This window comes from Schistocerca americana, chromosome 1 (assembly GCF_021461395.2).
Source record: "Schistocerca americana isolate TAMUIC-IGC-003095 chromosome 1, iqSchAmer2.1, whole genome shotgun sequence".
Classification (NCBI taxonomy): domain Eukaryota; kingdom Metazoa; phylum Arthropoda; class Insecta; order Orthoptera; family Acrididae; genus Schistocerca; species Schistocerca americana.
The window spans coordinates 750,281,970-750,295,156 of NC_060119.1; the positions used below are offsets into that span (position 1 = coordinate 750,281,970).

At 43.0% G+C, this 13,187-nt stretch overlaps 1 protein-coding gene across 1 annotated transcript in view; it reads right to left on the reverse strand.

Annotated features, from left to right (window-relative positions):
- Nucleotides 1–13,187, reverse strand: part of LOC124594023 (follistatin-related protein 5-like) — a 227,429-nt gene that overhangs the window by 90,063 nt on the left and 124,179 nt on the right. The window contains exons 6-7 of the mRNA XM_047132378.1: nt 12,858–12,955; nt 4,865–5,057 (exon numbers count right to left, since the gene is read on the reverse strand). Of these exons, the coding sequence (XP_046988334.1) occupies nt 4,865–5,057; nt 12,858–12,955 (291 nt within the window). The remainder of the gene's footprint in view (nt 1–4,864; nt 5,058–12,857; nt 12,956–13,187) is intronic.

Sequence of the window (13,187 nt, forward strand, 5' to 3'; positions counted from 1 at the left end):
CGGCGCGTTTCGTCACAGGGTTATTTGGTAACCGTGATAGCGTTACGGAGATGTTTAACAAACTCAAGTGGCAGACTCTGCAAGAGAGGCGCTCTGCATCGCGGTGTAGCTTGCTCGCCAGGTTTCGGGAGGGAGCGTTTCTGGATGAGGTGTTGAATATATTGCTTCCCCCTACTTATACCTCCCGAGGAGATCACAAATGTAAAATTAGAGAGATTAGAGCGCGCACGGAGGCTTTCAGACAGTCGTTCTTCCCGCGAACCATACGCGACTGGAACAGGAAAGGGAGGTAATGAAAGTGGCACGTAAAGTGCCCTCCGCCACACACCGTTGGGTGGCTTGCGGAGTATAAATGTAGATGTAGAATGTAGATGTAGATTTCAAATATGCTCCTCCTGCACGAACACCCAGTCTCTTCACTTCTGTGACACCTCAATCTGTAAAGCTATTAACTGGGCATATATATATATATATATATATATATATATATATATATATATATATATATATATATATATATCCTATTATCTGATATAAATGTACAGGGTTTGTAATAATTAATGACGTTAACGCATACAGTTGGAAGTACACAATACAAGAAGGAAAAAATTCTTGCTAAACATACGTCCGCAAACGAAGTGTTTGCGAGGTATTTGCAACTTCGTGGTTTGCAGCAACCGCTGACGTTTCCGTGTAAACGTTACCGCAGTAAGGAAAAGCCATAAATACTGGACACATAAATAAAAGTTATTTGAGATACTTTCTTAGAAGTGCAGCTATTTTTACTGAATGTGACAGCAGTTACATGACTGTCCTTGTAGTTGAACGCGTGCAAAGTGTCGTCCAACGTGTTGTTCACGGATCCAAGTCAATCCACGTTGCCGCAATGAGTTTCGAATACTTTCAAACACTCCTGGAAAACTTCGAAATTTTTGACAAGCGCTGACATGTCTGCTCCAGCTCTTCAATCGTGTTAACCTGACTGGCGTACATGAATTCTTTACGGTAGCCCCAAGCATGGAAATTCACGGGGTCCAGATCAAGTGGTCTTACCCAGAGGTCAGCCGGCTGGTGTGGCCGAGCGGTTCGAGGCGCTTCAGTTTGGAACCATGCTACCACTACGGTCGCAGGTTCGAATCCTGCCTCGGGATGGATGTGTGTGATGTCCTCAGGTTAGTTAGGTTTAATTATTTCTAAGTTCTAAGGGAGTGATGACCTCAGATGTTAAGTCACATAGTGCTCAGAGCCATTTGAACCATTTGAGCTAAGAGGTCGCGACGCAGGTCCTGCTCGCCCAGTCCATCTTTGGCCGTATCGCCGTGTTAGAAGTCGTCTGACTAAAGCAGCAGAAAATGCCGGTGCTTGATGTGTGTACCACAGCTTCTGGCTTGTTCCAACGGAACATCCTCACGCAAATCATGGGAGAAGATGCCACAGAAACCGAATGTAATTCGGTTCTGTGAACTTGTTTGGAAACATATACAGCCCAATAAGACCATCACGTAGTGGAGACACATGCACAGCATTTGGATTGGAGCCTACATGACTTCAAACATGAGAACTGTGGTAGTTAAACTAACCAACAAGAGCGAACACTGCTTCATCTATAAATAATGTGTTATTGTCAGACGTATGGTTGCCTACAACTTGTAGTAGCCTCCGCCGACGGAACATTAGTATAGGGCGAAAGTCTCTCTCACTAAGACACCCAACCCATTGGAGGTGGCACGAGTATATCGCATTGTGACGCATTATTCTCCAGACACTACTGTGGCATTTTCCAGACATTTATGGCAGACGTCTCCTTCTCCAGATTCGTGGAGAGTGATCCACTGCTTCCAGCACCATACCCTTAAGCGCAAGTATAATTCGTGAATAAGCGAAGCTCCCAGTTTCTCGGAGGCATTAATGCACCCGTGATAAACGTTTGACTCTCTGGATGTCTTCGGGAAGTGTATGCTTTTTGATAAAAGCGTGCAGTCTCCCGTGCTCTACCATTGGCCCAGCATACATGAAATGCATATCTGCATGCTTCTCGTTATTGTAATGTTCCACCTTATCACCAACACTCGTACAACACAGCTGAAACTCCTCAAACAACTGACACGAGTGTCACTCTGCCTGCATACTGTACTGTTGTATCCATTCTGTTTACAATTCCACGTGTCGAAAATGTAACCAAAGACCACACCACGGACCGGCATGCAGTGTTTACATGATATAACCATATCAAGACAAGTATAGACCTCCTAGTCCCCCGAAAAATAACTGTTTTGCATCTTTTTCATAAGCTGTACAACAAAACAACTTCCATCGCCAATGTGTTGCTACGGCGATTGAGCATTAGGATCCACCATGATATCTGCGTGTTTTAGACAAATTGGCATATCTGTATATGTAAGTGTATGTATATGTAAGTAGTGGCTCATAACCACAAAGTCGCAATTATCACCCAAACGGTCCAATTCGGAACTTATGTTTACTGACACTATTTTTCTTCTGGTATCGTGTACTTTGAACTGTATGCATTTATTTAATTAATTGTGACTTACTCTGTATAAATATCCAGTTACTGATTAATCTCATTTGAGACAATATAAACACAAAACAATCTTTTAACGTGTTCTCCGCCAATTTGTCTAAGACACGCAGATATCATGGTGGATCCTAATGCTCAATCGCCGTAGCAACACATTGGCGGTGGAAGTTGTTTTGTTGTACAGCTTATGAAAACGATGCAAAACAGTTATTTTTCGGGGGACTAGGAGGTCGATACTTGTCTGTATATGGTTATTGCAACTGTCACACTCTCGTAGATCTATGTCCGATTGTAGGTGATGCCTCATGACGTGAGGTTATCCACAAGTTGTGATCACACAGATTGGTCTTTTGAGCTATTGCCTTAAATTAAGTTATCCGAACAACACTGCACTTCACAGTTGCTTGATATAACAACGAGATCGCGCAGTGGTTAACACCTCGGACTTCCATTCGTGACCATGGATATTCAAACTCGCCTTCGGCCACCCAGGTTTAGAATTTCCATGATTCCCTTAAATCATTCCAGACATAGTTCATTTGAAAGAGCAGTATCTATTATCTTTAGTATCCTTAACAATATCAATCTAAACTTGTGCTCTTGTGCTCCATCTCTAGTGACCTCATTGTCGATGTTAGACCGTCATTATCCTTCCTTCCTCTTTTGATACAAGAGAGAAGACTTTCACGGCCTGTGTCAACTTGAATAAAATCGTTTTGCGTATCAGAGCAGGTCAGTTTTAAGCTAACACCATCTGGATTGTGACTGGCCCATCAATTTTCAAGAAGTCCGTTTGCATGCCCAGCAGTCACCTATGCAACAACAGAAACCTATAGAACCTACTGGAACACTTTAGGGCCGCAGTAGCACGAATGGACAGGATAGCTTCATACGACACGATATGATACGATAATGCAGTGCCTGTACTACGAAGGAACACTGCATCTTAATTCGAATAACACAGGCACGGTAAAATATTTATTCGCGACACTAGGCAAGTAACTTTAAAGTAAAATATCTCCCCTGTACGGGAATTTATGTAATGGATGAATGAGTACAGGATGTACACACATGGAAGTTTGGGTCTGGCCGTGGGTCGTGCTCGGATACCCGCATGGTATGGCGACGCTCGCGATATGCGGGAACTTTGGGTTCCACTCACGATTCGGTACAAATTTTCACTGTCGTCATTCAATTATACAGTTGATGTTTCTCCATATTTACAACTGCGAATGTATTTCATTTATGGGATGGCTACAAGTTGCCTACGATCTCAATTCCACTGATCCAAGTCCAATGTGTTTGTTAGCCAGCTGCTGTTCTGGGCCCAACCGATCAACGACGAACTTGAACGGATGTCTTACGACGTCCGCCCCGAGCAGATGCAACGAACAAAAGCGAACAAAATGAGATTTAAAAAAAAGAAAAAAGAAAAAAAGGTGGTCAGCGCGACAGAATATCAATCCTAAGGGCCCGGGTTCGATTCCCGGCTGGGTCGAAGATTTTCTCCTCTCAGACACTGGGTGTTGTGTTGTCTTCATCATCATTTGATCACCATCGACGCGCATGTCAACAAAGTGGTGTCAAATGGAAAGAGTTGCACCCGACGAACGGTCTACTCGCCGGGATGCCCTAGCCACACGACATTTACATTTTACAGGAAGAGTGCCGCACCCCATCGAAGTCTTGCTACAGGAAAACGTTGCCTTCCTGCGTGCCTGCCAATAAGCAGTTAGAGCAGCACAGATGATAGTCCCTCCACAAGAACCTACATTTTTTTTTAAAAATTGCCGTTGTAGTATAGTAAAACAGATAGTCAGATGACAGCCAGATTAGGACGGTACATAAGAAATGCCATCTCCAGAAACCAGTAACCCAGTCACCCTTATGAGAAGCGGTACAAGGCGTAGTTTAAAATCCACAAAAGGATTTAATCAGATGAGTAGATCCTTCTCTTGTGGTTTTCGGGCAGCGTATGCGTCATTACTAGATGAAACTTATTGAATAACTCAATTAGCCTTTCAAATGTACAACTGAGCAAACTCATACTATCTTATAAATTGCTGGCTGAACTGCACCATCTACTAAATCGCGATGTGTATTTACTTATTTATTTATTCTGTTGTAGACCTCTGGTTTCTCCTTCCTGCAATCCATTACGATAACTGAACCGACCGTCGTGTATATCGGTGCCGTGAGGACGCGGAGTGCCGAGGGCTGAGTGCGCGAGCGGGGATCTGCCTGGTGAGGTGCAGCAGACAGCAGACAGCAGACAGCAGACGGCGGCCAGCAGACAGCAGACAGCAGACACCTGTTGCTACTCACTGGGCGCGGGGTCGTCCTGGACGACGAGCGAGGAGAGGTCGGTGGCGGCGCCGGCGGCGCTGCGCGCGCTGCACGAGTAGGCGCCCGTGTCGGCGTAGGCGAGTCTGCGCACGCGCAGCTCCGTGCCGTTGCCCACCAGCTCGTACTTGCGCTGCGTCAGCCGCAGCGGCTCGTCGTTCTTCAGCCACTCCACCTGACGAACGCAGCGCGTTTGAACCCACCGTAGTCAAGATGACCAAGGGACCGAAATTTACGCACTGCCATTTCGCCGCAGCATCGGTTCGAAGCGAAATACCATTAACACAGGGTTTACCCCGATTAGCAGCGGAAACTGACAGTGGTTGAAAGTACCAGGTGATCAAAAACTCAGTATAAATTTGAAAACTGAATAAATCACGGAATAATGTAGATGAGAGGTACAAATTGACGCACATGCTTGGAATGACATGGGGTTTTATTAGAAACAAAAAAATACAAAAGTGTAAAAAATGTCCGACAGATGGCGCTTCATCTGATCACTATAGCAATAATTAGCATAACAAAGTAAGACAAAGCAAAGATGATGTTCTTTACAGGAAATGCTCAATATGTCCACCATCATTCCTCAACAATAGCTGTAGTCTAGGAATAACGTTGTGAACAGCACTGTAAAGCATGTCCGGAGTTACGGTGAGACATTGGCGTCGGATGTTGTCTTTCAGCGTCCCTAGAGATGTCGGTCGATCACGATACACTTCCGACTTCAGGTAACCCCAAAGCCAATAATCGCACGGACTGATCGGACGGATGCAAGCGATCTTTCACGCGTATAGCAATATGGGGTGGAGCGCCATCCTGCATAAACATCGTGCGTTCCAGCAGGTGTTTATCAGCCAGGCTGGGGATGATGCGATTCTGTACCATATCCGTGTACCTCCACCCGTCACGGTAGCAGTTTTGCTGTCCAGCGCCATCTATCGGACATTTTGTGAACTTTTTTGGTTCTAATAAAACCCTATGTTATTTCAAGCATGTGTGTGAATTTTTACCTCTCTATCTACATTATTCCGTGTTTTATTAAGTTTTCAAATTTATACTGACTTTTTGATCACCCGGTATACGATAACTGAAGGAAGAACGTTGGAGGGAACATGGATCCGCAAACAAGCTGTTTGCGAGATAATAGCGAACGTAAAGTTACGAGCTGCTACTGACCTCAGTATGAAATATTATCCTAGCAGTACAAAAAGAATGTTCAATGCATTACGAAGAAAAAGGATCACTTCTTCGGAACCGCGTAATTGTCTCCCATTATGAAAGCATTATTTCGAAATTTGGCTCGAAGTTGCCTACAACTTACCTCTATAATGATGAAAAATTGTGTGCTTTCCAACGTCACATTCGGGTTCGGCGATGTTTCAAACTGTTAGGTGTCGCGAAATGCGTAAAGCAGGTCAGAGCTCAAAAGCTCATTTAAGATATAAGGTAGTTTAATAACGTCACACTGGCACCAACTGTCTCCACAATTTGCCCATCGCCACCGTGAGCGTGTCAAGCGATGGAGAGGCCGTCATCCTCCCTCCCTCTTTCCCTTACTCACACTTCACCCCTCCTCTGCCATGGAGACCAGAACTAGCGTTGAAGCTGTGCGCTTTCCTTATGGCTGGCTAAAGTGAACGTCTCAGACACAGTGCTGCTCAGAATCAATACAAAAAGGCCTTAGGTGATGGCACAGAGGTGGCCAAAGAAACAACCTCTATCGTTGAGCGTTGATTCCTAACATTTCGCGGTCTAAAATGACAGTTTGTAGTATGGTGAGCAATTGGACGACGTTCTTCACAATTTTTGTCGCTGCTGACAGCCCATGGACTCTTCAACTATTCTCTGAGGATATCGAGGTACAGCAACCGCAATGAAAGCGATCGCAATCTTCTGGAGTGCAGTGCGACCGAAATTTTTGCTCTTGTGTAGAGCATGCAACCACAAGGGACAGCTTAAAACCATTCGATGAAATGAGTGGGATCAAATGCAGGAAAGGCTGTTCACATTTTTCCGTACTTCGTATTTCGAGCGCTCCTGTGGCGTACTGAAGAAGTGAGGGTGTTTGTGTGTGTGTGGGGGGGGGGGGGGGGGGGGAGGGGTGGCGGGAGGGTAGAGTGGAGGGGGGCAGATGGCGGAGGAGGTTTATGACATTGGCACATGCATAAACAAAAGGGCAAAAGTTTCCTCTCTAGTACGGCAACACCCTCCATATTATTCGCCCTCCTTTGTTGATGTCTTGGCAACCTGTATATACAGAGGCAACCAATGATAATAGCCCTAGGAGCTGCAAGCAATATACGCTGCTCCTCTTATGCCTATTAGCAGGCATCCTATGAATACGCAGCAGGTTTTCGCAATACAGGTACATTTTTAAAGTGCTCAACAAAAACAGGTGGGGGAGGGAGGGTACAGAGGGTGTTGCTGCACTAGATCATGTCCTTTCACTGATGCATGTGTAGTGAAGTCGAAATAAAACAAGATACCAGGTCAGGGGAGTAGGTCTATAGGGTAATATCCACAACAGCAGAAAATGGTATAGCGGCAGTAAGATTCGTTATGAATAGGAAGGTACGGCAGAGGGTGTGTTACTGTGAACAGTTCAGTGATAGGGTTGTTCTCATAAGAATCGATAGCAAACCAACATCGACAACGGTAGTTCAAGTATAAATGCCGACAAATCAAACCGAAGATGAAGAGGTAGAGAAAGTCTATGAGTACATTGAAAGGGTAATTAAGTACGTAAAGTGAGATGAAAATCTGATAGCCATGGGGGACAGGAATGCAGTGGTAGGAGGAGAAGTGGAAGAAAGAGTTACAGGAGATTATGGGCTTGGTAGTAGCAATGAGAAAAGAGAGAGACTAATTAAGTTCTGCAATAAATTTCAGCTAGTAACAGCGAATACTCTGTTGAAGAAACACAAGAGAAGGAGATATACTAGGAAAATACCGGGAGATATAGGAAGATTTCAGTTACGTCAGGCAGAGATACCGAAATTGGATATTGGATTTGAGCTGTACCCAGGAGTAGATATAGACTCAGATCACAATTTAGTAGAGATGTTCAGGAAAATTCAGGAATACAGAAATACAAGTCACCTAGGAATTAAATAAATAGGAATTGCAAGGGCAGCTATGGCGCAATGGCTACTTGCAAAATGTGAAGAAATAGAGAGAGAAATAATTGTCGGAAGAACTGACTCAGCATACAGGAAAGACAAAATCGCTTTCGATGAATTGTGAAGCAAGAACGGCAACATTAAGAGCGAGATGCGAATTCTACTCTTAAATGCAGAGAAGAGGGCGGATAGGTGCAAAGAGTACACTGAAGTGATAGAAGAAGAAATAGGAGATCCAGTATTGGAATCAGAATTAGAAAGAGCACTGTATGACTTTAAATCAAGTAAGCTGCAAGGATAGATAACATTGCATCAGAATTCCTAAAATCATTGGCAGAAGTGGCAGCAAAATGACTATTCACGTTGGTTCGTAGAAAGTATGAGTCAGGTGATATACCATCTGACTTTCGGAATAACATCATCCACACACTTCCGAAGACTGCAAAAGCAGACAAATGCGAAAATGATCGCACAATCTGCAAAACAGTGTCCAAGACACTGACAAGAGTATTATACAGGAGAGTGGAATGGAAAACAAAACTTAGGATGTGTAAGATGACGATCAGGAAAGGAACAGGCATAAGAGAGGCAGTTCTCAAGTTGCGGCTAATAATAGAGGTAAGACTACAGAAAAATCGATACGTTCCTGTGATTTGTCGACCTGGAAAAAGCGTTTGACACTGTAAAATACTGCAGGATGTTAGAAATCCTAAGCCTAATAACGGTAAGCTCTGAGGTAAGAGGGAGAATATACAATATGTACGACAGTCAAATGGGAACAATCAGAGTGGAAGACCAAGAACGAAGTGCTCGGATTAGGAAGGGTGTAAGACAGGGATGTAGTCTTTTGACTCTACTGTTCATTCTATAGATCGAAGAAGCGATGACGGAAGTAAAAGAAAGTTTCAGGGGTTGAATTAAATTTCAAGGCGAAAGGATATCAGTGATAAGATTCACTGGTAACAATACCATCCTCAGTGAAAATAAAGGAGAATTACAAGACGTGTTGAGTGGAACGAACTGTCTAGCGAGAACAGAATATGGACTGAGGGTAAATCGAAAAAGATGAAAGTAATGAGAAGCTGTAGAAATGAGAACAACGAAAATCTTAACATCATGATTGGTGATCACGAAGTACATGAAGTTAAAAATCTCTGCCACTTATTCAGCAAAATAACTGAAGAGGGATGGAGCCAAGAGGAAATTAAAAGCAGACTAGGACTTGGGAAAAGGGCATTCCGTGCCAAGAGAACTCTAACAGTACCAATCATAGGCCTTAATTTGAGGCAGAACTTTCTTGGAATGTACGTTTCGAGCACGGCATTGTTTGGTAGTGAAACCTGGGCTGTGTGTAAACCGGAACAAGAGAGAATCGATGCATTTGAGATGTGATGCTACAGAAGAATGCAGAAAATTAGGTGACCTGATAGGGTAAGGGAAGAAGAGGGGAAATGAAAATATGGAAAACACTGACAAGAAGATGGGACAGGAGGTAGGACATCTGTTAAGATACCAGGCAGCAGTAGCTTTCATGTCACTAGAAGAAGTTGCAGTGGATAAAACTGAAAGGGAAGACAGAGACGGGAATATATCCAGCAAACAATTGACGACATAGTTTGTAAGTGCTACTCTGAGATGAAGAGGTTCCCACACGATAGGAATTCGTGGCTAGGTGCGTCAAACCAGTCATAAGACTGATGACTCAAAAAACAAAACAGAAAACCACGAATGAAATTTTGTTCACGAGTGCGACATTCAGTTCTGTACCTGTCGTCCTCTTATTTTTCCTCACAATCCTCATCAATGATTGTTCTTGAGGATCAGCAAACAGACACGTTCATCCGCATTATGAATTGTGACTTAGCGTAACATGGTTTTCCGCTTTCCCTGCATACGATATGATTTTCGCTGCGGTGTCTCTTGAACCACTGTCTTGGTTACGGAACACCAGTCATATGAACACCAACTATTTGCCCACGTTCACTTCACTTAGCTCCCACATAATGCATTCACAATTACATAAAACACTCTTGTCACCGCCTATGACACTTGCGGTGTGTTGTGGATATTGCACAGGTGCCATCGGTGGTCAAATACAACACTGCGACCTCCAGACTTGGCTATCATCTGCATTTCAACCGTTTTCTGCGGACAGGCAATGTGTCCATATTTTCTTCTTTTACAGTAGAGACAGAAAACTGAACTAAATCGGTTTCGTGCAGTTAGTTATATACATGTAAAAGTCAAATATGACCTAAGGAGAAAGAGGAGGACGTCTTTGATGGTGCTCGACACGTTCCTTTTCTGCAGTATACTGGAGTTTCAATTTAATATTGGGATCATGGTGCTTCTTTAGAAATTCAATGTTTCTGAATAATATTTTACTTTTTGCTTACCCAGTCAGCATCTAAAACACGAGATGTCGTTGTTGTCGGACATGATGCTACTGAATCCCAAACTTGCATCTTGTCTTGAGAGTTATAGACTAAAGTTTATTTCACGTAATTTTGTTGTTTTTTATAGGCGGTGCGGGTACGTAGGTGTACTTCCAGAGGTTGTACAGCTTCTCTCAGTCGAAAATTGCCAAGACAGCAATATTTATGTTGCACGTAGCACTGTGCAGACTTTCAGCTGAGAAGGTAAAGTCATGGTATTCTCGAATAGGGAGAACTCTTTTCAGGTTTCTAGGAGCGAATTTACCATACGAATCATCGTTCAGCTAGGTTCCTTTATAGAATGTAGGTCATCAAGTTCCATAGTCGACGAAAGATCAGTATAAACCTTGTTATCGTTTCTTGAGGATTGTGAGCTGACCAACGTCATCCTCTGTGTCTTCCCTCCTTCCACCACCATGCTTCGGACTAGTTCCTTATCTGCAGTGAATGTAAAATTGACGGCACTGCGAACCCATGTTATCGTGCAAACAAGTTTCCTTTTCGCTGCAAAACAGTGCACTGATCTACTTAGAACCATAACCGTCAAGAAAAAGGGGAAATATATTTTGAAATAGTTGCCTTTCTGCACTAAGCGATTCATTTATGTTCAAGCAAGCATTTCTCGTGTTTTTTTCATCTTTTTGTCCAATCCCTTTAGTTATGATGTAAAATTAGGCGGTGTGTTACCCAGATGCCGTGAGGAGCTGGTGCACGGAGCTGCTGCGTAGAACATACTGGTGCTCATCACACACTGCCAGCTAGCTAGTAAGGCTAGGAGTTATGGAAGGAGGCTCCGCTCACCAGTGCTCACATGAACCGTAACAAAATGAAATAAATTTGACAAATGTAGGGTGTATAAATATAAAAACACTGGACCTGAAAACAAATACATTATTTCTCAGAATATTCTAAGGTATTTAAATAAAAAAGTTTTAAAAGATATAATTAAAAATAAATAATATATATTGCTATCAGGACTGATTTTTATTGTAAAAGCATTTTCGAAATACTATATTTCAACTACGTTTGTACGAACTTGGCCAATACTTTTTAGTAAAGTCGGTGGGGACAAGTAACCACACATTTGCTACTATCTTGCCAACAACACATTTTCAGGAACTTGTATGCTGGAATGTTTTAGATTCTATTATCGTGTATTTTCACCAGACTCAGTTTCCACTGTTAATTCTGAAACGAAATCATGGGAAAACGTCGTTTATTCGAAACATAGCTTCGCATCAGTCATGGGAAGACCTAACACGCTGCAATAAATACCAAGTCTGTACAAATCTACTGTTTTCTAACAGTGAACGTGATCGGAAAGAGCGCAGGGATCGGTTTTTCAGGAACGTACTTATGATGTCACTGTACTCAAACCGACAAAAGAAATGCCTCCACAAGAAATCGGATGATGTGCTACTGATACAAATTTAATTGTTTCTGACACTAAACTTTTGTGAATGTATAATACATACTGCAGACTAAACAAAGTGTTTATTTTCGTCCAAATCCCTATAAAAAAGAGGAGTCTTCCACTTCGGCCGTTGGTGACAAGTATTCGCTTTATTAAAGCTCGCACGACTGGCCAACTTTCAAGCGCAGTATGCACAGTATATTGCAAAATTTTCCAATTATTATACGTATAAGCTTCAAAATTAAAGCCAGAATGTTTACTGGCAGCAACAGTGCTCATCTTCCAAACATGGTTTAATGGTCGATTAATTTTACAATATATTAATACCTATTGCACATCAAAATGGCCCTTAAGGCCGTGATTGTCCATTCGTGCGATCTTGAATAAAGTGGATAATTAGCAACAACAACCGAAGTGGGAAGCTTTAAAATTGTGGTGTCACCGCCAGACACCACACTTGCTAGGTGGTAGCTTAAATCGGCCGCGGTCCATTTAGTACATGTCGGACCCGCGTGTCGCCACTGTGTGATCGCAGACCTAGCGCCACCACAAGGCAGGTCTCGAGATACGGACGAGCACTCGCCCCAGTTGTACGGACGACATTGCTAGCGACAATACGGACGAAGCCTTCCTCTCATTTGCCGAGAGACAGTTAGAATAGCCTTCTGCTAAGTCCATGGCTACGACCTAGCAAGGCGCCATTAGCCTTACCTACTTTGAGAGTTATCGTATAAATGTCTCAAGAAGAACGTTGTAAACCAACAAAGATTAAAAGTTAAGTATAAAGCAGCTACGTACTTTTCTTGCTACCATTCAATAGTTATCCTATTCCAGACTTGACGCCAGTCGGCGTGTGTGTACGCGTGCCTTTCGGCTCCCTTCTCAGTGTGGCGTAACTAGCTTGTTACGCCACAACAAAAATGTCCTTTAATGTCCCACATGAAGACAATTCTTAATGTTCGGTTTGTCTACTGCTACCTACAATTTACACAGTTTCCATTATTTACCTTAGGGAAAGGTTCTCCGATGACGTGGCAGAACATGGTGGCCTCTTCTCCGGGTCGTTTCGACTGGATTCGGGGTGTGACTTTCACCCGAGGCGTAGCTACAAAACATAGAAACAAGAGTCTTATAAATCTAATATTTCTGATTTGAAAAAAAAAAATTATTTTCACTTCACCACATCACAGAAAAGAGAACGTCTGAGGAGATTATCAAATCATGATCAATGGCAATACTGCGTAGTGTGAATTCAATCATATCGTATTTGGTCGCTCGCAGACGAAGCTATAAATTATTATCTTTTACGACAAATTTTTCTGTGACTAATGATCCAC